This window comes from Pseudopipra pipra, chromosome 9 (genome assembly GCF_036250125.1).
Source record: "Pseudopipra pipra isolate bDixPip1 chromosome 9, bDixPip1.hap1, whole genome shotgun sequence".
In the NCBI taxonomy this organism is placed as follows: domain Eukaryota; kingdom Metazoa; phylum Chordata; class Aves; order Passeriformes; family Pipridae; genus Pseudopipra; species Pseudopipra pipra.
This window is the reverse complement of record NC_087557.1, coordinates 18,051,763-18,079,342: the sequence shown is the minus strand read 5'-3', so window position 1 is coordinate 18,079,342 and position 27,580 is coordinate 18,051,763. Positions and strand designations below refer to the sequence as shown.

The 27,580-nt window shown below is 44.9% G+C and overlaps 1 protein-coding gene across 7 annotated transcripts in view; it reads left to right on the top strand.

Annotated features, from left to right (window-relative positions):
* Positions 1–27,580, top strand: part of LRRC7 (leucine rich repeat containing 7) — a 120,872-nt gene that overhangs the window by 84,670 nt on the left and 8,622 nt on the right. For 3 of the 7 annotated variants that reach the window (XM_064664875.1, XM_064664874.1, XM_064664877.1), the window contains exons 13-22: positions 4,036–4,105; positions 5,692–5,791; positions 6,451–6,575; positions 8,678–8,878; positions 14,261–14,372; positions 14,607–14,787; positions 16,333–18,010; positions 19,606–19,755; positions 23,392–23,511; positions 26,390–26,608. In XM_064664875.1, coding sequence (XP_064520945.1) covers positions 4,036–4,105; positions 5,692–5,791; positions 6,451–6,575; positions 8,678–8,878; positions 14,261–14,372; positions 14,607–14,787; positions 16,333–18,010; positions 19,606–19,755; positions 23,392–23,511; positions 26,390–26,608 — 2,956 coding nt within the window. Of the gene's footprint in view, positions 1–2,218; positions 2,307–4,035; positions 4,106–5,691; positions 5,792–6,450; positions 6,576–8,677; positions 8,879–12,286; positions 12,410–14,260; positions 14,373–14,606; positions 14,788–16,332; positions 18,011–19,605; positions 19,756–23,391; positions 23,512–26,389; positions 26,609–27,580 lie in introns of those variants that run through there. The other 4 variants (XM_064664878.1, XM_064664876.1, XM_064664879.1 and 1 more) reach the window with 3 other exon arrangements.

The following is a 27,580-nucleotide window of genomic DNA, read 5'->3' as shown; positions in this document are numbered from 1 at the left end:
CATAGACATTCAACCTTTAAACTCAGCTGAATTTTCTTTAAAACTGGTTGAATTGTCTCATGTACTTTTCTGGAGTGGTTTGGGCAGTAAATCTTTCCTCCTTCCTTGCTGTCAGCTCTGGCTGAGGTTCAGTGTTGCTCTGCTGAGATGTTGTGATAATTCTTGTGCCATGGAACTTCCCACTGCAATGAAACTAAAAAGTTTTCACATTTTGGCACCAAAGAGCTTGGACAAAGTTCAGATTCCTTCTTAATGCTGGAGTTTTTAATGATTTTTTTTTTTTTTACTTTTCTCTCATCCCATTTTCATTAACATTCAGGCAATGTCTGTTCTTTCTTTGAATGAGTCCACATGTACCTGCTTAAGAGAAGGGTGTCTGGGCTCTGCTTCCTGCTGGGAGCCTTCCCATGTTCCCACAGCAGTTTTGCCCCTCTGCTCTTCTCCAGATCTCACAGGAGGTAGAGCACACCAGCCCTTTTCCTGGGTACCCCTTCAAGCCATTGGAAGAAGAGACAGAGACACACAGAAGCAGGGCAGATGGGTGATTCTGGAGCCTCCTGAGCTTCACCCTGTTGTGATGGGCTCCTGGATCCTGGGATGTGCATCAGCCGCTTCCCTCTCAACTTGTTATGGGGCCTGGGCCCCTCTAAGAGGGATCCTTTACCCAAGCACTGCTAATGCACAAAGTTTTTGAGGAGCAGCTGTCACTCCCTGTGAGTAACAAGTCACAAGTAACAAACAAGGATGGATTGTACATATTCCATCAGAATTTGCTGGTCAGCCCTTTGTGACTTTCTCTCCTGACACCAGAGGGATTCCATGTCCATCCTGACAGTGTCCAGTTGCTCGTGCATCCTGGCATGTTATTTCCTTGCCAAAGGGACAGACTGTCCCTGTGACTGTCAGTTCATATGATGGATCCATCACCATGGAGCTGGAGTTTTACAGAGGGAACAGCATCTTCCACTGGTGATCTGCCCACTGCAGGTTCATCCCAGGGAGTGATACCTCGGGGCCATCTCCTTGTCCTTTGCCATATGCCAAATTTCACCTTTGGTGCCTACAATGATGACTGTAAATGGGGCACTTGTGTATGCATTAACCTCTGACATCATTGCCTTTATCCCAGTGACTCTGGTGGGAATTGGGCTAATCACATGTTTATTGAGATGCCCTTTTGCCACCAAAAATGTTTGTTCTGGCCATTTTCCTCATGGCAGGGAGGTATAGTCTGCCTTGAGGGATGTAGATACAGGGATGTTGGTGGCTTTGCACTTCCCTTGCCAGAGTGCATGGAAGATCTGCAGTCTGCTCCTGGAATGGCCATGCACACATGGAGCCATGAATAGAGGAGCTTTCCCTCCCTTATGTTCTCTGGAGCTTGTCTGGGTGTGATAGTCAGGAACATTTTAGATCTGGTCTAAAATCCTGATTGGATGTCTTTGAGGGAGGAGGCAAACCTGACACAGACCTCTTTGCCCCCCTGGCTAACGGGAACCTCACATTTCTGCAAGGTGACACATTTTGCATGCAGGAGGGTCAGTGTTTGGTTCTGTGGTGTCAGCTACTACAGACTTTCACTGTGTTCTGTGTCTTCTCCTCAGCACTGTAAGATGGACCTTGCTCATCTTAACTGACCAAAAGCTGTTTTAGTTTCAGGACTTCCTTCAAATATCCATGTTAGAATTCCCCTTTCACCAGAGAAATAGGCTCCAGCTTTCCTTTTCCACGCCAGTGATATCTGAACTTCTCATCTCCGTAGCTGGGAGTCCTCTCTCCTTTTATCTTTACAGGTCCAAACCTTTCCAACCTCCCACAGGCTCTGGAAAGTGCAGGATTCGGTTGGCTCTGATAGGCCATGATGGGTTGGACCCTGATTGCTGAGGTGGAGTCTCAGGAGGGCTGGAGTACAGCTGACCAGCTGAGATGGCTTCACACTCTGTGGTCAGTCGGGACAGGTTTGACTCCAGACTCCTTGGGATCCATCCTTGCCTTTGCCAGGCACACTCTAGTCCAGGAGAACCGAGAAGTTTGATGAAATGGCTGTGCAGGTGCTGCTGGTGTGAAAGCTCCAGCAGTGCTGAGCCCCTGGGAGGCTCAGGGTACACGTGGGATTCATGCAGAGAAAAGAGCTGTGTGACTTACCAGTAACCGGTGTTCTCACCATGTGTAGTCCACATACACACCTGTCTTCCATCTGCTTCTCCTCTCTCCTCAGAGTCCTTCCAGGTCTGAGCCCTGTGATTGAGAGGTAGAATTGTTAGAATGTACATTTGGGCTACACTTCTCAAAGACATCGGTTACTGGTAAGTAACCTTTCTTTTAGTTCTAGATTGTTCTTGAAAGAGCTGAAAGAACCCTCCCCTTTCTGTGTGTGCACTGCTTCTGTCCTGGGCTCAGAATTCACCCACACGAGTTAGAAAAACTCCTCAGATTAAACAATCCATTTGTTTTATGATAAGACAGCAATGAAAACTAAGTTTCAGGTAGGTCAGGCTCTCCTTACTTTCTCCTGTGCCGTTAATTCTGGGTTTAAATGTGTGCACACATGGAAAGCTGCTCTAATCTCCAGAGGCATTTAACTGGAGTTTTAACTGCGTGTGCAAACATTCATTTTTATATTTCACTTTTAGAGAAAACCGATTTCTAGTCTAATACAGCCTTATTAAAACAATCCAATACCTTACGGACACTCTGCAGTCCAAAAAAGCCCAGTGTTAATGGGAATGAGCTTGTGGCAAAAAGACATCCAAATTCCATAAGGGAGACAATTCCAAAGCTTTGCTGCATGGAGACAATGGTACAAATGCTTGTGAGGGGCTCATCTCCCAGAAATACAGATTTTTTGTGTGAAGGAGGCTGTAGGAATGTTGCTGGTACAGGGACAGAGGGTTTTCCCACTGATGCAGCACCTGGAAATGGCTTACCTGGTTTTACTGAGCTTGGAGCCAATATGTCTGTGAGAGCCTTTGTTTCCCCAGAGTGGAGTTGTCTGACACTCAGAAAAGGGCTTCTCCTCTTTTCTTTTTGCCAAATCACATTTAGGTTTAGTCTTTGTCGAAGGTTCTTTGGTTGATACATCCCTTCCCACTGTCCTCCAGCTCCTTAAACTCTGGACAAAAGCTGAGAGAACATCAGTCCATGGCTGGGACAGGCCATGTGTTGGTACAGAGCAGGTTTAGGTGGGATATTGGGAAGGAATCCTTCCCTGTGAGGGTGGTGGGGCCCTAGCACAGGTTGCCCAGAGAAGCTGTGGCTGCCTCATCCCTGGAAGTGTCCAAGGCCAGGTTGGATGGGGCTTGGAGCAGTCTGGGCTAGTGGAAGGTGTCCCTGCCCATGGCAGGGGGTGAAACTGGCTCACTTTTAAGGTCCCTCCTAACCAAAACCGGTCTGGGACTACATGATGACTGAGGAGTAAAAATTCATGTTCAGGATGAGTTAGTGGGAAAAACATGAATGAATTCTCTGCAAACATTGTGTCATCATTTCCCATTCCCATATGCAGATCACTTTTAGGAAATATGTTTAAATGTCTAATTAAAATGCTAATTTTTTGCTGCTTCGTTTAATTTTGTCATTTAGGTTCCCTATGAATATTTATATTATTTTAATCCTTTGTCTGACATTTCAACAAAAATGAATTTTCCATGATCTCAGAGCGATTCAGTTACAAAACTCCAATGTCCAATAAAAGGAGTTCTGGGAGCTACACTGAGGTCTTTCCTATAAGTCTTCCTGGGACGAAGATTTTTCTGTTTTCTGTGTTATAAGTGTAATTTTGGCTACATTTTGCCAAGGCAAAATATCAGTAACTCCTCAGTACCTTAGGGTGTGGTGCCAGCATTTTAGATTCCAAATATCTCTCTTAACATGGAATGCCCTTAATAAAATATTGTGTTTTAGTAAAAAACGAGAAAAAAAGCGATGAAATTACAGCCATTTCAGTATGATCAAGACAAACATCTTCAGAGAAATCTTTAAACAAACTATTGTGAAAATGAAGGATTCATGTTGTTCCAATATTATCATTTACAGACTGAAGAATTTACCCTTCACTTTTACTAAGCTCAAAGAACTTGCAGCTTTGTGGCTTTCTGACAACCAGGTAATGCCTTTCAGTATTTATATTTTCCTTATTTAAGGGGTCATTGGAAGGGCTGTAAATGAAACCTGTCATTTAATCCATGGTTGTATCAAAATTTCTCCAGCCCAGCTTTATACTTTCATATCAAGGTGTAGATCCTGCTGGCTGTCCTTTACTAACTTGGAAAAAGCACCTTTGCAGGATTTATTTCACCTGGATAAGCTTCTCTGTCCTTACAAAAGTAGTAAATAAAGGGCAAAAGTAGCAAGAGAATAGTTATTAAAAATAAATTCAGTATATAAGGCTTTGCTACCAACCTTGTTAGTGGTTTGTCCCATCATTTGCTCCATCTACACCTCTATTTTTGTCTTCCTTTTCCCTTTTCCTGTCTATTCTTCCCTTCCTGCATATTTTAAATTTCATTGTACTCAGGGGCAGTCTAAACATGTCAAAGATGCACAAGAACTCTGAGTCTTGGTTTGGAGAAAACTCATTTATGTTCCTCTTAAATCTGAGTGTGCCTTTCTTTGTCTGAGGGCTTTGGTTTTAACTAGAGATTCTTTGGGGTTCTATTTTAAAGCAAATTATGTAACCTGAACTCTGAGAAATGCAACAGTTCAACCAGCAGCTGAGCACTAAAATAAGTCTTAAATGTACATTTGCTTTTATAAGTGAGCCAAAAATGGGAAAGCTGAAGGGAGGGGTAATAGAAAATGATGATTAAATTTTAATGTGTTAAATTGGGATTCTTGGTTTTTTTTGCTCTAATTTCCATTTTAAAAAATTAACTTTCCGTGGCTGCGCAGCCCAGGCACAGAACAGCCACTTCCTTTTAAATATGCGAGGTTTTCCAGCATTTGGCTTTTCTTTGGTGTAGGATGGATTAGTTTCCATTCTGTGGACTATGACAGTCACTCCTGGTGTTACATTAGAATAAATCAATAATAAAATCTCATCAATTAAAGTGAAGCATAACATCTGAACATTCAGAGTGGCTCCATGTAAGTTCTCCAGTATCTTGCAGCAGGTTTACTCTCAGAACAGGCAACTACTCTGAATTTACTCCTCCATCATTAATTAACTCCTCGTTAGCTCTGGCTTGAACTAGATCACAGCCCTAGTGGGGGTGTTTTACATAAAATGTTAAAAAAAAAATATACAAAATCATCTGAGGAGATTTAAATAATATTTTAAATTTAAAATTAACAGTACTCTGATTAATAGCTATTTAACAGTCCATTTAAATCTTCTTGGAAATTCTTGATTTTTCTTTTCAATATTTTTCCCAACTGGGAATTTTTCTCTGACTCCTGTAACTGGAGACATTGAGTTCTGCTGTGGATTAACCATGCAGTGACGGGTCTGTGCTCCGACTTTTTTCCTTCCTCAGCCCAGAGCACTCGCAGTATGCCTGATGTTTTGCCCATCCTGGTGGGAATTGCAGGAATTGCAGAAGGGAGGAATGGGAGGGGAGGTATTGCCACCAGCTTAGCACTTGTTTTAGTCCACAGGGAGTTTCTTTTCACACAGAATTGTAGATATTCTTGTATTCCCTATTTATCAGAAATCTCACACTGTGAGGTAACTGCTCTGGTTTTCCTCTCCAGTCCAAGGCTCTCATCCCGCTGCAGACGGAGGCACATCCTGAAACCAAGCAGCGAGTGCTGACCAACTACATGTTCCCCCAGCAGCCCCGCAGTGATGAAGGTAAAACACCAGCAAGGCAGGAATGGGGTTTGTTTAGAGGCTGGAGGAAATCCAGAGGGAGGAGGAGATTCAGAGAGAGGAGGAAATCCAGGGAGAGGGTTCCGACTTGGCTCTGTGTGTGTCTCCTCACGCCAAGCCAATGGGACACACAGACATCCCTATTTTGGCACACACAGAGGAATCTGTCATTCTCAGGCCATCAGATTTATATTTTCTAGAGCACTTTCATTTCCAGAGTGGCTTTGTAAAAGCAGTTTGGGTCTGGATCTGAATGTGCACGGGAAGGAATTGTGGGCTCTGTTGGCCAGAGACTGGCCCCATCTGGCAGCTGGGGGTGTCCACCCACAGGGAGGGGAGTTCAGGGGTCCCAGCCTGGCTAAATTCAGGGTTTGGCTCCTTACAAAGCAACATTAAATTAGAGTTTTCATACTCCCCCTGTGCTCCAGGTGTGCCCCAAACCCTGTTGCTTCCCATCACTCTCACCACAGTTTTTATAACAACTCTGTCGTGGTTTCTCAGTTCCCACTGTCATTGCCCCCCTCAAGTTTTCAAACAATAACCCAAGACTGTGTGATCAACGAAGAAAAGCCTTTTTAGACCCTTTCCATCCTTGGGGTGCACCAACTGCTGGTTCCTGTCTCTTTGCCCTTTCTCTGCAGATTTCCAGTCGGACAGTGACAGTTTTAACCCCACTCTGTGGGAGGAGCAGAGGCAGCAGCGCATGACTGTGGCATTTGAGTTTGAAGACAAAAAGGAAGAGGAGGAAAACCCAGGGAAAGTTAAAGTATGTTCTGTTTGGTTTATTCTGGTATTAACATATTATGGACAGGGTCCAGTATACAGGTCTTGAATTTAATTATTTTTGTGTTCTAAATATCCAGAAACCTATTCCTATTCAGATTCCTGCTGTGACAGGTGTATTGTCACAAAACCAGAATTAACACAGAGTGTTGGGAGACTTTGAATGATTGTCCTAGTTCTTTAGAAGGTGAGGAGGCAGCAGAGCATGAGGAAGACATTTTGACACTAAAATATATCCAAGGCCAGGTTGGACAGGGCTTGGAGCAACCTGGGCTAGTGGAAGGTGTCCCTGCCCATGGCAGTGGGTGGGATGAGATGGGATTTGTATAGATGCCCACACAGGAGCTAAAAACTCGTTGCTGGAACCTTCTAAGAACTTCAAGTGAGTCCCTCCAGCCATGGGTTGCAATAGTTCATGGGGAGGTTTCAACATGTACATTTTTAGCAGTTCCACCAGACCTTTAAGGGAGAAATTTGCAGGTTAATTTAAATTCTCAACAGGCAGTAACCACCAACACTGCAGCATTTATAGCAGCATAGATTATACACAGATTTCACTTTTTATCTTTCAGAGTTAAAACTGAACTCTCAGCCAAACATATGTTAAGATAGATTTGGTAATTGGAATTGTTCAATAACTTTTTCCATTGAGAATTTTGAACTTTGAGAATTCTCTCTTCGGGGTCAGGCTGCTTTTGATGTATCATTAAACCCACAGGAATAGTACTGACAGGGAATACAGATTTCCTCTCTGGTGAAAGCTCTGGATCAGTGAGGAAAATATCTGCATTCCAGTGCTCTCACCCTCCACAGCAGCCAGGAGTTCTGCTGTTTAATATTAATACTCACAGTCATGGCAAACTCTGCTGAAATCCATGTCTAGGATTTGTCTCTCTCATCCAACTCTTCCAGTTAATTTTCCCTGACTAGTTTTTACTGAGGATTTGCTGGGACTTGGCTTTTGGCCATGTCTGTCTCAGACCTTCCCCTTAAACCATGGTCTGAGTTCTAGGAGAAACCAACTGCCTAATTAGGCCAGCTCTAAATACGATTTCTTTCAACTATAAATCACCCAGGGCTTTATTGCTACTTTCCATCCTCAATTTATCTTTTCTGTTGGAATTCTTTATTAACATATGACATCCCAGTCATACATTTGGACATTTTCTGTTCAAGTCATGTTAGAACCTACTCCCTGTAATGTTTATTCCCTGTGGTTCAGAACTCTATGCCGGTATTTCATATAGTTTTATTTTCCAAACCAATCATTCTTCTGCCTCTGAAATATTCCTATTGACAGACCATTTTCATTTGAATCCAAAATTACATATTTCCCACCATAACAGCGGGCTGTTAAAACATGCTCCTTTTCTTACCTCACTTCCACAGTGAGGTAAAAGCTGCTTTGTGGTAAATGATTCCAAATACTTTACCACATCGTAAATCTGTTTCACAGCTATCCTGACACACAGAGATCCCTCTGGGAAACTTAGAAATTTAAAATGTGGGGTTTTCTAGAAAATCTGTGGGTCTGTCAGTCAGTTAAAACACCATTCAGGCCTTGTGGGAGTCCTGTCTATGGTGGTTTGAGTCTGTTCTCCTGTGTGAGAGAAGAGTAGGATGCACTCGAGTGCCAGTAGGAACATTATCCATCTCCAGGAGCAAATGGCTCCCAAGGGATCAGCTACTGCTCTCAGCTGCCATCCATAATTCAGATTAATTGAGTACATAGAAAGTAGCTAAATTAATTCTGCATTTACACCATCATTGTTTGGGGAAGTGGGATGGAATATGTCAGCACTCTCAAGCAAAGTGCATGATTAACATACAAGAGTCTCCCAGGGTAAAAGATTGTAGGGAGCCATTCCCATCCATTATTTTATGTCACTGGAATTCTGTTATTGGTTGACATAGAGTAACTGAGCACATTTCAGTCCCAAACTCCATGCAAATATCTCTGTGTAACACCTCAAATTATCCCAAACATAAGGGATGTGCCCTGAGCCCCACTACTGTAACAATGGGTTAGTTTGCATGTTGTTTGTATTTTGTATTTGTGCTTTAATTCTTTTTGTGAATGTTCAGGTTGAGATAAATCTAAAACGTTACCCCACTCCCTACCCGGAGGATTTAAAGAATATGGTCAAATCAGTCCAAAACCTGGTGGGCAAACCCAGCCATGGAGTGCGGCCCGAGAACTCTGCACCCGCTGCCAACAGTGACCAAGGGGTGAAAGACAAGTATGAGCACAAATGGCCCATGACACCCAAGGAGATTTCAGTGGAGGTAATGTAAAGGCTCCTTGTTCCTCTCCAGAATCCCAGGTTTGAACACAACTTCTCCAAATGATAATTCCACATCTGCTGTGACCTCACACCTGAGAGTTTCTACTCTCACCTGTAAAGTTCATTCAGTTGTATATTGAGTTGCTGTTTTTCCCAATACTGCTGAATTTTTGGGTTGAAATCTACCTAGATCTGAATTTTGCTGTTGATTTAGACAATTTTAATGATATGAGACTTGCACAGGAGCAGGAGGAAGGACCAAGCTTGTTTCCACCTCAGCCTTCAGTACGTGCATTTCCCGCCTCCGATGCGTTAATGACCAACCAGTTAGTTGTGTCTGACCCTACTGTGCCATGAGGTCCTGCTCTCTCAGTTTCTGTTATTAGGAGAAACCCAATTAACCTTGTTCAAAGTTCATGAAGGCAGCAGAACTTCTCCCACTGCAGGGAGCTTTGGATCAGGTATCCCTGAATACTGACTTCCAGTGAGTTGCAGAATCCAGCTCTTAAAAGTGTTTGCCTGCAGTGGATCAGCAGAAACAGGGGCAAAGTTCTATTCCAAGACAAATATAGTCATTAAGGAAGCAAAATTCCTAAATCCTACTGTTCCAAATAGCAGGAGCTTGATCTCATCTACCCATGGACACCCTGACTGTGTGCAGGCACCATTCAGAAATAAGGGAATTCTCTTCCCCGATGGTTTATAACCTTGGATAGGTCTACAGGAACATCAGCATTCCTGAAAATCTTTACAAAGCCTTAATGTTGAAAAGAAATAACTGAGGAAAAAAATTCTCACATTCTTTTTTACTCCTTTGTTGTCTAAACATTATGAGAAACTCATTGTCCTTGAAATATCCTTGTCTCTGGCTTCTTGTGTGTGCAGGAATTGTTCTTCTTAAATTTTCCATGTCTTTAACACAAATGGGCTATTCTTACATACTCAGCTGTAGCTGCTCTGTCAGTGCTGTGTGTTTTATTTGCAGCTAAACATTTTCATTTCTTACCAAAATAACCAACAAAAGTTTTCCCTTTGAGATGCTTCAGAAGACTTCCTTCAAATCTAGGCACAGTTTCAATTAGCATTAAAATATTTCAGTTAAATATTTCGTTTAAACTAAGATATTTAAGTTAAATCATTCATGTTTTCATCTAAATCTGAAATCATAAATTCCACCATTATCCTTTTTTGTTTATTAAGTTCTTACTGTGTAAATCTGGGCTTTAAACAACTTGGGCCAGGAGTCTTTACATGTTCTGCTTTTGTTGCTGAATACATAGGATTTATTTTGTATTATCTAGGTTTTGAACTTGAATATTCCTGACAACTTTCAGTGGGTTTGAATTATCCCTAAGCATTATCCATCAGGAATTTGATCCATAGGGCCCGACAGAGGCTTTAGGTGTTTGGTCCCATGGCTGTGGTTGGTGATGCAGCCTCCAGAAGTCAGTCCTGGTTTGTTAACATTTGTTCAATTAAATGTGAAGTTTTTTAGTGAAAATCCCAGTGAGCTGAGTCCCACAGGGTCCTGTGAGCAGGCAGAGCCCAGGGATCCTACGTTAGGGAGGTGTAAGGAAGGAGTAAGTGACAGTGACAGTGTAAAATATGAGTTACTCTGGTTTTGTGTGGAGGTACAGGAGCTGTCAGTGGCACAAGTTTCACAAAAAGCATTCTGCAAAACCAGCTGAATTGCTGCAGACAGACCCCATGGTAATTCCTGAAGTGCAATTAAATAATGGGAGTGCAATTTCCTCCTTAATTGTTTCCCACAAGCAGCTGCTGCGAGTGCACCACTGTTCCCATGGATCACTGCAGAGGGTTTTTCATCTTCTGTTATTACAATAGTGAGGAGGGGGGACTTTTTCACATTTTAATTTCCCTGGTACATAGTCAAGACTAGTAACACAACTATTTCATCAGGTAAGGAAAAGAAAAGGAGTGTTCTTGTCCCTCCTCCCAATACTGACACCGGGAAGGCGTTTTGGCTCCAAGCAGGGAGTTGTAAATACATTTTTCTCTCTTTGGCTTCCTGCGGGAAGATAAAGACATGGGGGAAACTGTAGGAAAAGTGTGAATAATTTTGTGAACAATATTGGCCTGATTTCAGTTGTAACACATTAAATAAAACATAATTAAGCTCCGTTTGCTTTTCAGATAATTAGGAGACACGATCTCGAGCCTCAAGTTAAAAGACAGTTTGAAATTGCAGGTGTGTTCTCATAGAGCTAAAGACTGAAGGCAGTTTCTAATACCAAGGTAATTTAATTTCAGGTGCAATGCTCACTTCTCATCCTCACAGACCAGATAAGGTGGTTTCTGTTCTGATCTCTTTTGGGTTTTCTTGCAATTAATTTACACATGTCTCTTCACAAACTGTTCCTAAATAATTAAAGGGAGCATCTGAAATGAGTAAGAAGCTGCATTTCAAATCCCCTGCACCGTCCTCCGCCTTCACTTACAATAAGCAAACAATGTCTTGATTAGTCAGCAATTATAAAAAACCTCTTCATTTTTCTAGGTCATTTTGAAACATGTGAGTTTTGGGCAAGTAGGAGGCTGGGATCATTTTGTGTCACCTTTCCATGAGAAACAGTGAGGAATCCCACAAATGAGCAATTTGGGTCTTTACAGTTCGTGTTAAGAATATTCTAAGAATATCCAACTTCTCAGGTGTCCCAGAGAAGCTGTGGCTGCCCCATCCCTGGAAGTGTTTAAGGCCAGGTTGGACGGGGCTTGGAGCAACCTGGGTTAGTGGAAGATGTCCCTGCCCATGACAGGGAGTGGAACTGGATGGGCTTTAAGGTCCCTTTCAACCCAAACCATTCTGGGATTCTATGGAAGATCTCTCCAGATTATAATTTAATGTTCTTGTGTTCTCAGCCTGAATTCTTGGTGATATTTCTCTTTCTCAGTTGTTTTAGTGGTCTTTCCCATGTGTTTTCTCTTGGGAAACAGCTTACTATAGTTTTCTGTCTTCTCCCTGTATCCTTCTCCAGTTAGTCCTGAGGAATAACACAATTTGATTTATCTCTTCTCTTTCTTTTTGCAATTGCTGCTATTCACAATACTTTTTTCCTGTTAGTGACCTTTTTGTTCTTGAGCTTGTAAGAACAAGGTCCTCTTAAAGAGAGTGGAATATGATTTGAGGTTTTTACAACATCTTTCACATTCATGGCATATTCACAAATGCCAGACTGGTTCTTTCGAAAGTGCATCGATTTTTGTTGGAATAACTGGATTAGGGGCTAAAAAGAAAATAGTATAAGGTAAAGAACTTCCTAAAATCATGCATCTGAAATAAAACCCTGTGTTCATCATGGTGTCAAAAATGGAACTGGTGGTTCTTACAGCAAGGGGGGTTATAACTCACAACTTTTGGAAGGTTCACGGCGTGATGTTGGGATTCCAGGTTCAAGATAAAGAAAATAAAGAATTCCCAAAGAATCCCCTGTCTGAGACAGAGAACACTCAGGAATCACCTCTGGAAGCCTCAGACAGGGAGGAGAAAGCCGAGGGCACCAAGAGTTCAGAGGTACAACCAGACCCGTGACAGGCACCGTGGGTGTCACATGGGGAGAATTTCACACTCTGCAGTGCTGGGCACTCTTATTTCTCAAAACACCCCCCTGGTTTTGCACGAGTTCGTCACACTGCACTGGTAACTGGTTGTGCTCCACTGGAGAAAGGCTGTTGCACTGTTGTTGAGTTGTGTGGATATCACTCTGTCACCTACAGAACACCACAGACATCCTGGGGTCTCTGCATGGGGAAGGAAAGTCTTGGCTGTATCACACTGTGTAACTATTTCCCTAAATGTTAGTCCTGAGGAGTTTAATTAAGTTGGGGATGCCTGTTTTTTGCTGGTTTGGGAAGGTCCTGCCTCCAGCAGAACATGCAGTACAGAAGGATTAAAATAACTGTTATGTAAATATAATTATATTCTTCAAGGATAAATTGCATGGCAAAGGTTTCTACAAATCTCTGTTTCCACTGTAACTACAAAAAGTAGTTAATGGAGAGGAAACCTCTGAAAGTTTGCTCCTGATGAGTAAAAGCAAAAAAAAAAATTAAAAATATTGGAGCATTTTACATTTTAACAATGGCTCAAATCCTTATCTTCTTCCACACCTCCTTCCACACAAACATATGAACTCAGTGAGTGTGTTTGGTTTGGGTACTCCAGTTTAAATTGTTTAATTATTACATCTCTCCTTATTAACTTCACTCTCCCAACTCACTGGAGAACCTTTACCAGCAACATGTCAGGGCACAGAGACCCTCATGGTGTTCCATTACTATAAGTTCCCTCCTAAATATATTTCTCCTGTTTCTGTCCTCATTTATACTATTAATTATGGATTTTATCCTAATATCCCTTCAAAACTTCCTCTGTTTTAGTACATACTCTCCTTCTACAGCCTCCAGCCTCTTTACAGAATGACAGCTCCTCCTCTCACAAGGATCCTGGTGGCATTGGCTGAGCTTTCCATCTCCACCCGTTCTCTTTCCATGACATTTTCCTGAGCTGGGCACCACCCATAAAGTGGGTTTCCCAGATTGCCCATCCTTCAGGCTCCCTTTCCTCCAGTCCCTTCCTGAGGGCAGGGTACCAGTGTCATCCCTGCAGTACCTGTCACACCCCTGCCTGTCTCCCCAGGACACCCACCCCTCAGCTCTGAAGTTTCTCCCCAGAATTCCTCCTTGTGACTTCATTGCCTTCTAACTGTCCTGTGAGCCTAAATGTCCTAATTTAAAATACCTCTTTCTAAGACTACATCCCACTTCCCTTCAACATTTTTCCATTTTATATTCTGTATATATCCCTTTAAAGGTCAAGATGTGCTGAACTCTCAGTGAGAAGTTTATTAAATCTGAATAATTTTAATTTAGCCACAAACCCTTTATAGACAAAGCCATTTTATTAAATATAACTGCAGGGACAGCTGAATCTGTGGAGGGACTTGGGCCATGAATAACTGAACAAGGAACGTTTCCTCCTGAAATAACAATTGTTTACTCCCAATTTGTGGGTTTTTTTCTGCTGGCAGCTTGTTTTTGTGACCTTGACTTCATCCAAAATGTTTACATGGCCTTGATGTATCTCACAAGTTCCATCTGTTTTGTCTACATTTCCAGAATGAGCACATCACCATAATTTTTAGGAGTATTTCTGGAGGACTAATTAGAACTTTCAGCTGACAAATCAGCATGATTAGACACTGCCCGTATGGTGGGGTTAGTGTGTTGTGAGGAGAAGGCTGGGAAATGTTTGTGCCTTGCAGTTTGAAGTGGAATCTGTCTCCTGTGTTTACTCTTCGTTATTATGTTTGTCAGGATGCCTTGGGACATCCATGTGTTTATTGTTCATTTTTATATTCCTCAGGATGCCTTTGGACATCCTGCCAGTGAGATGAGGATAGGGGAGCTCCGTCCTTCCATGCCTGAGACTCCGTTGTACCCCCCCAAACTCGTTCTGCTGGGTAAAGACAAGAAAGGTACTGACTTGGTTTACAACAACCTTTGAGATGAAAACGTGTGTGATATGCAAGGAGAGATGTTCCTGGAAATGTTCTACCTTTTGCTGTGATTTTAAAACAAATCCCATGCATATTTGTGCACACACACACGCACACATACATATGTCCATAGTTCCAGTTTAAAAATGTGTTTTTCTGGAGTTTAATTCTCAAATGCCACACTCTGAAAGCATTTGCTGTGTTTTGTTTCAGAGTCGACAGATGAGTCTGAAGCAGATAAGATCCATTGTCTGAATAACAGCGTTTCCTCAGGCACTTACTCAGACTATTCCCCTTCCCAGGCTTCCTCAGGGTCCTCCAATGCGCACGTTAAAATGGGCTCCTTGCAGACAACGGCTAAAGAAGCAGTGAATAACTCTCTGTGGGGGAACAGGTGTGACCATCTTTCTTAGCACAGCTTCTGGTGGCATTTTATCTTTTCATATGCACTGAAAGTGACTGTATCTTCCCCCAGAGGGTGGTTGGGCACTGAACAGGCTCCCCAGGGCAGTGGTCACAGCACCAAGGCTGACAGAGCTCAAGGAGCGTTTGGATGACATTCTAGGGCATGTGGTGTGACTCTTGGGGATGGGCCTGTGCAGGTCAGGGGTTGGACTCGATGATCCTGATGGGTCTCTTCCAACTCAGCATATTGTGTGATTCTTTATTGATCTCTTAAGGCATTTGGTTTAAAAAGTCCACATTTTTTCCCATTTGTGTGTAGCTGATCACAGCCCAGGCTGTGCAGAGCTGGCCATCCATCCATACTCTATAAACACCAGTAATTCTACAGCCGGTGGGTCAACTGTGGGCTATAACCAGGCATTAAAGCTCCTGGAGGCTGGCTGCAGTCTTTGTCCCATTATTACTGTCCCAGCCTCCCTCTGCCCTGGATTCCAAGAACAACATGGAAACTTTTCTTGAAAGGCTCTAATGAGCCATCAGCAGCCTGAGAACAACCTTGTACCACACCAGGAACACCCCGCCCTGTCTGTCCCTGCCATAAATCACTTCATGTGGTTCCATCCACAGGCTCTGTCCTGTTAAGGAGAGGCTCAGCCTGCTCAGGGGAGATGCATAAAATCTTGGTGGTGAGAACACAGACAAACTACATCTGGTATCTTTGTTTAAAAATAAAGTAATGTAAGTGTGAAAAACCTTCTGTTGCACTCACAGATTATTTTTACAGCAGGTAAATATGTTCAGCTGGATTTCTGTGAACACGGCATGGAGCCAGCCGGGCCTGTCACTGACTTCTTAGTTTCTCCATGTGTGTACTGACACAATCTGTGCTCCAGGGCAAAAAGCTGCTTACACCTTTGTGCCAAGCCAGTGGCACGAGGTTCATGTCTCAAAGCACAATCCCAAAGCCAGAGCATAGATGGGAGAGTCCTAAATTGTTTTAAGCTCATAGAGAGCGTCCAGAGGAGGGCAAAGGACATGGAGAAGGTCCTTGAGGGGAAGCTGTGTGAGGAGCGACGGAGGGCTGGAGAAGAGGAGACTGAGGGGAGATTTCATTTCAGTTACAGCTTCCTTGGGAGGGGAAGAGGAGGGGCAGGCACTGATCTGTGCTCTGTGGGGACCAGGGACAGGACCCCAGGGAATGGCCTGAAGTTGTGTCAGGGCAGGTTTAGGTTGGATCTTAGAAAAAGGTTCTTCCCCCAGAGGGTGGTTGGGCACTGAACAGGCTCCCCAGGGCAGTGGTCACAGCACCAAGGCTGCCAGAGCTCCAGGAGTGTTTGGATGATCCTCTGGGACACCTGGTGTGACTCTTGGGGATGGTCCTGTGCAGGAGTAAGGGTTGGACTCAATGATCCTGATAGGCCCCTTCCAACTCAGCAGATTCTGTGACTCTGTGATTCTGCTGTCATTCTGGTGATGGTTTATGTGCTGTGATAGAGGGCATTTTATCTTGTTCCCTTCTCTCTTGTCTTTGCAGGCTGGCACAGTCGTTCCCGCAGCCCCTGGAGACCAAGCCATTGCTGAGCCAGCGGGAATCGGCTCCAGCCGGGAACCTGCCAGCGCGGCCGGAACGGCGCCCGCTGAGCGACACGTTCACCGAGGGCTGGACTGACAGTTCCCACTACGACAACACAGGGTTTGTGGCCGAGGAAAGCGCGGTGGAGAACCCCAGCGCCAACCCCCTGCTCACCACCAAATCGAGGAGCTCATCTGCACACGGGCGCAGGCCACTGATCCGACAGGACAGGATAGTTGGCATCCCTCTGGAGCTGGAGCAGCCGACGCTCAGAAACACACACGAATCTGAAGTGCCTCCTCCCAATCCTTGGCAAAATTGGACCAGAACCCCTAGTCCCTTTGAAGACAGGACAGCTTTTCCTTCCAAACTGGAAAGCACTCCCACCACCAGCCCTTTGCCCGAGCGGAAAGATCATGTCAAAGAGTCTCCTGAAATGACAAGTACTTTCCCCCCAGGAATAGCATGGGAATATCACGACTCAAACGCTAACAGAAGCCTCACAAACGTCTTTTCCCATATTCACTGTCGCCCAGATCCTTCCAAAAACGTCATTTCCATCAGCAAGAGCACAGAGCGGCTTTCCCCAATGATGAGGGATTTAAAAACGAACAAGTTTAAGAAGTCTCAGAGTATCGATGAGATAGACATTGGTACATACAAGGTGTACAACATCCCCCTAGAAAACTATGCATCTGGGAATGATACTGTAGGGCCTCACGAGAGGGTGGACAAGCTGCTGGGCCCGGAGCATGGCATGCTGAGCATGTCCCGCAGCCAGTCTGTGCCCATGCTGGACGACGAGCTGCTGACCTATGGCAGCGTCAAGGTGCAGCCGCAGCAGAAATCGTCTGTCACCAAGAAAGTCTACCAGTTTGACCAAAGCTTCAACCCCCAGGGTGCTGTGGAGGTCACGGCCGACAAGAGACTCCTGCCGCCCTTCCAGCTCAACCCCGAATACATCCCCCAGCCACCCAAAAACCTGCCCCAGGAGCTGGTGAGCCCGCGGGGGTACCGCGGGTATGCACCCGTGGAGCCCATGTTCTCCTTCTCGCAGCCCTCGGTGAGCGAGGAGCCTGTGGGGCCCCCCTTTGGCAGCCAGGGCACACGACCAGGCTTCCTGCGCAGGGCGGATTCACTGGTCAGCTCCACCGAGATGTCCATGTTCCGCAGGGTCAGTGAGCCCCAGGAGCTGCCCCCGGGCGACAGGTACGGCCGGGCCCCGTTCCGCGGGGCGGCCGAGCGCCAGAGCGGCATGGCCGTGCCCGAGGCACAGTTCCTCAAGCGCAACGGGCGCTACGAAGACGAGCTCCCTTCCTACCAGGAGGTGAAAGCCCAGACTGGGAGCTTCCCAGTTAAAAACCTCACGCAAAGGAGGCCCTTGTCCGCACGAAGCTACAGTACAGAGAGCTACGGCACATCCCAAACCCGGCCCGTCTCAGCGAGGCCGACAATGGCAGCGCTGCTGGAAAAGATTCCGTCAGACTATAACTTGGGTAACTATGGCGACAAGCCTTCCGATAACAGTGATATAAAGCCAAGGCCTCCCCCTGGGAAGGGAAATGAGAGCTGTGCTAAAATGCCCGCTGACTGGAGACAACAGCTACTTAGACATATAGAAGCTAGAAGGTTAGACAGGGTATGTTTGGCATTTCTCTGCAATTAATGCCTTTAGTTGTGTGTTTCGGTATGTCAAACTATTTGCACGTGCAGTGGTGACCACCAGAATTCCCAGTAATGCAATGCAATTCCTGCCTTGTTGTCAGAGGAGCTGGCCTGTGAAGGGCCCTAGGGGTGCTCAGCTGGAGTGAGGAGTCCCAGGTAAACCCAGAGGCTCCACTCTGGTCACTGAGGTGGTGGCTCCTGCAGCACTCCCCAAAATGATGAAAGCCCATAAGATTCTGTCCTGCTTGTGGATGTGGATGTGCTGCTGGAGCCCACCACGTCAGGCACAACTGGGAGCTCTGGGCACATCTTGACAGTTAAAGTGAATAGAGAAAAACATCGCTGAGAATAAGTAAAATAATGTATTTTAGCTTTCATATCACTGTTAGAGAGGGTTTAAAGGTGTCTCTTGACTGAGAATTAGCACTGGGCACCCACTGCCACTGTTTTGAATGAGGAATGTGATCATTACTCCTTTTAGCTGTAGGAAGTTGTGCTGATTTGCCTTCTATCCGAAGAGTACAAGTCCTTTAGTGCATGATTTCAGTCATTACCTATTTAATGACCTACTTCATGAATCGCATTTACTTCATGATCTGAAGTGGTTGTGAAAAATTACTGTCATGAAATGCGTAAGAAGGTAGTTGCCAAATGTGTCCATTTACCTACTTTATGCCAGAGCCTCCTGAGTTTGGTGTTACTACACTCCTCACCTCCCAGTTTCTCAGATGTGATGCTTATTAAAATATCATTAGGGCCCAGTGGGTTAAATTTAAAAAACGGGCTCAAAGGCTGAAGTGTTTCCTTCCTTCAGCTCTTTTCCTTGTGCTGTGTAAAACCAATTGGAAAATATTCCCCAGGGAAACCAGTGCACCCCGAGCAAACCATTTCTGGTGGAAATAAACACTTCCCAGCTGCTGATTTGTTTAAGAAATATCTTCATGCTTAAGTTACAATGTGTATCAAGGAATACCTGAACTCACGGAAAGCTGACACTGGTTATTCTGCTGAGTTGGCAGCAATCCCTGTGAGCTGGTTACTGCTGGTTACAAAACTCTCAGGAGTTGAGCTGCCTGGTGGAGGGTTTGCTGGTGAGAAGCCCTGGGCATTCCTATGGAGCAGCTGCTCCAGGAGAAGCTGCTGCCTGTCGGGTCTATGCAGGACTGTGGCAGTGGGCAGGGAGCAGGTGCTCCTGGGATGGAGCAGAGCCTTCTCCCCCAGGGTTTGCTCCTTGCTGCCAGACACATCTCTGGCCTACCTGTGGTTGTGCAGCCGAGCCTAAATTTGGCCATATTTGCAAAATAAAGACTTGTACCATGTGATACAACTCCAGATACCAACACACCTCATCTGCTGTCAGCGTGGAAGTCGTTTCTGGTATCCATTTTATGTACAATGAGCAATGTACTTGCTTTGTGTGACCCAGTGCATGCCCCGGGGAGCTATTGATCTCTTGGGACTGTTTGTTTGCTTAAACTAAAACTCTGTGAACTTAACCATATATGTGTGATACTTAATTCGATGAGCATGTGTGTTCATATCTGTCACGTGGTTGTTTCCTCTACTCAGACCGCTGCTTACAAACACCACACAGTTAGCCTTGGCATGCTGCACTCTGGAGGGGTTTCAGCAATGCATGCCGGCCGAAGCATGACTTTAAACTTGCAGACTAAATCTAAATTTGAAAACCAAATGCTTCAAGAGCTACCTCTACCGAAAGTAAGTATGGGCTAGCCAGCATCACTGGCATTCCCAATAAATTAACTCCTTGCTTCCTCCTGGTTTAGCTTTTGCCTACTACTCATGCTTATACAGACCCAATCCAAAAAGCAAGGGTGGCAGTGGTACAGTTTTCCTCCTGAGTGGTCTTGCTTTTTGGATTCTGGGTTTCCCATGGCTGTCATTCCTGCTTCCTGCTCTTGTCCTCCAGACCGGTGCCATCATTTTCTCAATCTGTGAAGAGAAATGGGGAATGTGCTTTGCTCTTGGACTGTTTGAGCTTAAAAAAAGGATGGTAGAAATGTTGAATATGCATTTAAATAGGCTCCAGGAGACAAGGATTTTAATATTTGAGCATTAACTGGCTCTGCCGTAGTAGCTGATGAGGTTTGAGCACACCTACCACACCCAAACCCATTTTAAACTTTGGTTGAGTAACACCTATAGAAAGAGAATAACCTCATTTTTTACTATTTTACATCTATTCTTATATATTGCCGACAAGTACAGACATACAAGACCGTCCCAAACAAATGTTTGAATGGAAAAGCACACAGGACAAGCCAGAGAGGGACATTGCTGCAGGATTTGCAGTGTCAAAGAGGAGATCCTGAGACCTTCTGTGCATCCATGTGGCCACACTCCCAGGGTCAGGGAAATGTAGGAGGGACAGGCCTCACTCGGCCTCTCCCTGCTTTGGCAGCAGGAGCTGTTGGGACACATTAGCAGCATCTCTGAGTAATTAAAGGGCTGCAGAACACAGATCCAGGCACTGCCATGGGATCAGCTGTGCTGGTGATTGCCGGGCTGGCCTCCAGCACCTCTGGCACCTACTCAGGCAGGACCAGCCCTGGCCAGAGATTCCCACAGGAGGCTTCCAAGGCCCCATTTCAGAGCTTAGATCCAAGGCTGGTAAGAAGAATAGGGTGATATAATGGCAGCAGCATGAGCAGGTTGTGTGGGTTGGACAGACCTCGGCTCTGCTCAGCTCCCTGATGCGGCACGAACTCTGTGCTGGAGTTGTGGGCAGAGCTGGGACAGGATAACATCACACATGGATCAGTGTCAGGCTTTTCCTGCTGGGACTGACTCTCCATACACTGTCACCTCCATCCCCCATGCCATCAGCTGTCCCTGGGTTCCCTCACCCTGCTCTCTGTGCTTCTCTGTTGTTGGGTGGGTGGCACCGAGAGGCCCCCCAGAGGTGTGTGTTGGCCACGGGTGACATTCCAGTGTTGTCTTTGCTTCCAAAGAACCTGTCTGTCTCCTTGAGTACATGCCAGGTCTTGTCACGAGTCCTTGGAAAAATCCATTTTCCATCAACCCCAAATAACAGTGCTGGTTTGCTACACACATCAGGAATACAGTGTTTTATGGTACTTCCAGGATTTGAGGCTGTAAATGAATATGGATATTAATGGATGGATGTCTGAGGAACTAATGAATCTATTCAGAATGATATGTTTTGGGGTGTGCTCTGATGTGGATTATTCTGCTTTCTATTCCACCAGCGTTTCACTGCTCCATACCCATACAAACTGTGATGCTGAACTGCATTAGGGGGCTTATTCTTTTATTGTACTGTTTGGGAAGCAGGGGAAAATTATTGTTGAATGAATATTGTGTATATTTAGTATGGTTTAATTTTATTCCTTCATATGTTCTAAAGGATTTGCATTTCTTGATGAATCCAGGCCACAGCAGTTTAATGTTTGTCTCCTTCTCCTCCCTGTTTCCCGTGGCCTGGATTCAAGAGAGTAATGAGTGAGGTCTGATTGTCCAGTGGATGGTCAGGAAATCAAGTTTACCAGTAACTTATTTTCAGAATGTTTATTGCATTGATTCTGCTCGCTGTAGAAAATGCTTGAACTGCTGCTTTTCATTGTTTACCCAGATTTAATAGATGTGGGTTTGCTTTCAGTCTGTCCGAGCTCAGAAAATGAGCAGTACTGCAAGGGACCAAATTCATTTTGCTGCAGAAAATGAAACCACAGAATTTTCCTGTTTATTGAGAAAGCAGAAAACGCCCTCTGTATTTTTGCTTTTTCCCTCTCGAGTGCAAACTCCCTCCTGCAGATCAGTCAGTGGGGAAACAACCCAGACCTTTTCCATTTTTGGGATCCATCTCTCAGGTGGTTTAAAAGTTTATGGTTTGGTGGAATCCATTCCCAGAAGTGTCTGTTGCCACCTCCCTTGGAAATAATAGTCAGTCAGGAGAAAAGCAGAGGTTCCCCTTGGAATGAGCCTCTCTACCCTCTCTCTGCATGAGGAGGGCACCCAGAGAGGCCCAGAAGCTGATCCCTCAGGATGTGAGAGGATTCTCAGGGCAGCTCTGGAAGGGATGGCTTTATTTTCTATTTTAATGGTGTAAAGAAAGCTCGACAAGGAGGTCTTCCAGCAGTGGAAATGTTTTTCTAGTGGTTTTTAATAGAAGGAAAATAGCAACTTTCATGATTTTTCTGGAAGACTTGAAGGATGAAAGAATTATAATGAAAGTTTTCTTTCATTTTAAATCAGAGTTGAAATTTTTTTTATTTAGCCACTGAGATGTGTGATTAAATCACAATTTACTTCTATTTACTTTTAAACTTCTGTTAAAAAATAGTTTTTAATTGACAAGTTCCCAGCTTTCATGTTTCAAAGCAAATGCAATTCTTCAGCCATCTGAAGAAGTGTATCCTGATTTTTTTTTAATCTAAGCTGGAGAAGAATTTGCTTGAATGACAGAGGGGAAAAAATAGCTATTTTTTGTTTCTTTGTAGATTAACATTGATCAGAACTCAAAAAGCACCACATCATTCAGGTGCTATCAGTGGTAGCACGATGTTGGAGTTTTGGAAAGTCTGCCCCCCATGTTGGGAAAATTTCCAGTGATGGTAGAGAAATAAAGGGACAGATAACAGAAAATCAAGATGGGACAAAAAAAGCACAGATGCCCTCCAAAGTCCTGAAAACAGGAGTAAAATAACCAGGGGGAAAAAGGACAAGGAAGAAATATTTATAACAGGAGAGAAAAGGGAAAGATAATAATATTTAGGAAATATTAAATGTGTGTTATGGCCATTTAGATTAAAAAAGAAACCATTTAATTACAGGTTAATATTGTGCATATATCTGTTGGCTTAACATAAGCCAGGCCCATCCTAGAGAGGTCTGGGAGCCTCAGATGGAGCTGAGTGAGGGGGACAAGGAGTCACAACTTCACCTTTGCCATCAGGGAATGTTTTCTGCAGAAAATAAAAGCATCAAATTTGTATTGGTGGCAAATACTTCGTAAAAAAAGCCTTTGCTGCTTGAATGAGCAGCAAGAAAGTTCTAACTCACTGGAAATGGCAGACTGCACATTGAAATGTGGGATTTCAACCAAATTTGTTTCTCTGAGTCATGTTAAATGAATTTTCTGTTTTCTCTCATCATTCATTATTCTCATGATTTCTCTCCTATGCCTTTCAAGCCCTCCTGCTTGCAGAGGGTCCCCCAGCAATGTGGTCACATGTTAATGAAATACTGGGGGAATTAGGAGGATTTCTGTTGTAGCAATAGCACGGTGCAGTTTATTTAACTGGGTTAGTGACTGAACTGAAGCTGAGGAGGGGTTGTTTGGTGACTAAAGGCTGCCCTACATTTGTGCAACAGACCCCGTCGCAGCAGAGCAGCATCCTGGACAACGGGCAGGACGAGGTGTCCGTGGGCAGCCAGTGGAACCCGTACCCGCTGGGGCGGCGGGACGTGCCCCCCGACACTGTCACCAAGAAGGTAAGGAAGGGATCCTGGAGTGGATCCTGCTCCCAGCACCTCTCCAAGGAGGAGAGAAGGTGTATGAGGACACCCCTGGTTTTGTTTCAAGGCTTAAAGCAATAATTGTTGGGGATTCAGGGCATGTTTTGCCCGTTTTTGTGTGGTTTGTGTAGTTCCATCTCTGGTGTGTGCAGTGGGCACAGAGGGCTGGGCAGGTGTGTTCCTGTCCCTTGGCCTGCAGAGTCTCATCAAATGTTTCATTTCAATGACAATCATAACAAAGGACGTGTTGGGATGGTGCCAGCCCAGCTCTGAACAGGCACAGCCATTTCATTGATAAACTCACCAGAAATGGGTCTAATTTCTGGTACCTTGTGGTGGATGTTGAATTCCAGTAATTGGAGCTGAGCTGGTCATGTGCAAACATTGGCTGCTCCCTCCCAGCCCCAGCTTGGCTCATCCACTCAGGAACTGCTGGGTTTGGCTGCTCTAATTGCAAAGCTGGAGAATGGAGGGTCCTGACAAACTCAGCTGTGTTTGGAGTCGGTGTTGGGAGGTGGAGCTGCACATGGGATAATTACAGTGGTTGTTGTCTGCATAGAGATCCAACCAGCTCATCCCTGGAGTGAAGTCCTAGGGGTGAATAACACCAGTGAAAGTCATGGTGTGTACACTGATAACTGCTGTGTGATTAACTCTCAGCTGATGAGGAAGGACCTCCTTTCACAGCTTTTATCCAAGGCAGCGGCAGAAGCAGCAACCCTTGGCTTCACAGAGAGGTGCAACCACAGGTCCATGTGTACAGGAGGATTGCTGGAAGATGGGAGATGGAAATTGCACCTCCCAGGCTCAAGAGGAGGAGGAAGAGGAGGAGGAGGGGGTGCCACGACAGGGTGTGGTGAAGTTGGCTCTGACAGCCAAGTTATTTATCATCTGATATGCAAGAAATGAGGATGAGAAATGTAAGACAAGCCATTTCTTGTCTTCACTGGCATTTTGGGATAAAACCTGTGTTGGTCCATTCCCAGTCGGACACTGTTGCTGTCTTACATTTGTGCACCATCAGTGCACAGTCAGTGCTGTAACAGTTCACCATCAACAGAGCACCATCAGGACTGTAATAAATTCAACTGCAGATTCTCTTTTGTTCTGAGTATTTCAGTATCTGGCTGCTCCCATGGGATAAGTACAAACATTGCTTCACTCAGCAGATCTGTCATTACACCCACTGCCAGCTACTCCAACTGTACCGTAAATATTGGACACCGAGCTGAAAATAATTAACTTTTGTGCTGGATGATAAGTAAAGAATACAGATTAAATTGGGGAAGCAGTCTGCATAATAGAGATCTTTTCTGCAGAAGAAATAATTTCCATTTCCATGAGAAGCAGCTTATCCCCCTCCAGAAGAGCCATGGTGTGAATCCACAAGCAGGAGTGATAACAATCTCCTCAAAGTCTATTAACAGCAGAGAGAAAATGAATTCTGAGAGCTGTTTACTCACCTTCCTCAGGAGGGATTTGTAATGTGCTGGTGTGACAACACTCATCTCTCCAAGCAAAGTCACCTCCAATGTCTTGGTTTTCCAGCATCTGGGGATTAAAATCCAGCAACTATTTGAAGTTGTTCAGAAACTCTTCTATAGAATTGAAGTTCAACATAGCAAACAATTAAATGTGCAAATATAAATTGTAATATCTTTTGGTTTTCCACTAACTGGGCTCCTGCAGAGCTGAGTCACTGTGTGGTAGAGCTGTGCTTGGGAAATCGTGGTAAGAAGAGTTGAGAGTTGTTTTTCCAAGGGGAAGGGTGTGTATGGCAGATGGATAGACTGTGTACTTATGCTGATGTAGAATCATGGGATCATTTAGCTTAGAAAAGATCTCCAAGATCATTGAGTCTAGTCATTAACTGGTATCTATCTAACTGTATATAGACACTAATACACATTCCCAAATTTCCCACACACAGACCTACTCTGTGTGTAGTGATGGCTGTTTCTGTCAGTGAGCTGGGAATGCTGCACAGGCATCACTACTTCATTAGCTGGGCTGTGGGTGGTTGTTTCCATCCTTCTTGCTGTTCATAATGCAGATTAAATGCCCATTTTACCTCAAGTCCATAATTTATGGGCTAGTTCTCCTATGGCAAAATTGGATATTTTAATCTCCCAATTGAATAATCCACTGATTTATTAAAAGACCGTTAAAAGCCTGCAGTATTTAGGCTTCCTGGAAAATGACTTTTACTGTTGTGTCCACGAGACAGAAACACAAGACAGGAGCCATCCTTCCTTGGCTGGTATTAGCAAAAGACCAAGTTGATGTAAATGCAGTATTTAACTTTTCTTTACCAAATATTGGAGCTTCAAACCAACAGATGCTGTCACAGAAATGTTATCACAGAAATTTGACTGGTTACATTTGGTAAAAGCCATGTTTGGTTACAGGAAAAGGCACAGGTTTTAAATGCTGGTGCTCTCCATACCCAGAGCATAACCCTGCTCAGTGTCTGTGTCTGTGTTACAGATCTTATTTCAAATTATCCTCAGATAAACCAAACATTCCAGTATCTTCATAGTGGGCTGTGATAAATTATTCACCCTCCTTTGATTTAGTAAATGTTTTCAGTTCACAAAACACCCTGAGCAGAAATGTGGATGTGACATGAGGAGAAAAATACTTTATGTTTATCAAATGGCTGATTCTCCCCAAACTTCCCAGGTCCCCGGTGCCATGGGCATGTCCCTGCTGCTTTTAATCCTGGTTTTCCCAGCTGTGCTCCAAAGGCAAACCTCTGCTGGGGCTCAGGTTTGCTTGGCCCCAACTGTGAGTTTAATAATCATTTCCTTTCAGCCTCCTGCCTTTGTGGCTTAACGGGTTGCATTGCCCACAGACAGGTAGCCACATACAGACCCTCATGGGATCCCAGAGCCTGCAGCACCGGAGCCGGGAGCAGCCCTACGAGGGGAGCATGAACAAGGTCACCATCCAGCAGTACCAGCCACCCCTGCCCATCCAGATCCCGGCAGCCCAGAGCTCCCGAGCCCCCCAGACCGGGCGGTGCCTCATCCAGACCAAGGGTCAGCGGAGCACCGACGCCTACCAGGAGCAGGTGAGAGGGGCTGCACTGCAGCTTCAGGACAGAGATGTTCCTGTGTTTTCCAAGGTGTCCATGGGACAAGGGAGCCTTGGGCAGGAATGGGGCAGCTGAGCTGGGCAGCCCAGGGAGCTCTGGTTGATCTGGGAGAGCACTGGTTGTACTGGGGGAACTCTGGATGGACTGGGGGAGCTCTGGTTGGAGTGGGGGAGCTCTGGTTGGGCTGGAGGCAGGCTGGATCCATCCCCTTCCCCAGCACCAGCCATCAATACCCATTTTCTCTTGGACTGATCAAGTAACACCGTTTGCCATTGAAGTCCCTGAGCAGAACTGGCATCACAGGGTCACACCGAATTAATTTGCAGCTTCTGCCTGTTCCCCAGTAACCCAGTTCAGTGTCAACAGGCAGGTTATTTTATAATATGCTAATCTGCTCAGATCTGCCCAGTGAAAGGCCATCTGCAGCCCCAGTGCCCCCAGCACTGGGGATTTCCTTCATTAAGTGGTCCTGTCCTCATTATATTTGGCCTTAATGACTGAAATACCTGTTTGGGGCCCCTGACTTTGCTGAATGAGGTGCAGAACAATCAGTAAACCTTTCTCTTGTGTAAAGTGCTGGTCAAGCCACGTGAGCAGCTCCCTGTATTACATCCCTGATGTTCAGAATCAGATGCTGGTGTGGCTCGAGGATGTGCTAAGCCCAGCTCAGTGCACAGTCATTAAGCTCCTCTGAAGTAATTTTTATTTTATATTCAATGACCCAATGCTATTTAGAGTCATCCTGACTAAAAGAGAAGGTTCAGCACTGTCTCCTGGGGTAGAAGTGGATGGTGTTCAGTGCAGGTTGTGGGCCTGTGCCCTGACCTGGCAATGCTCTGAAGATCCCCGAGCTTTGAGTATTTATCCCTTGCTTTGTCCGAGGGGTGCTGCACATGTGGCTCCTTCTGGAAAAATAAAATTGCACAGATTAGGCCTCACTGACGGGTT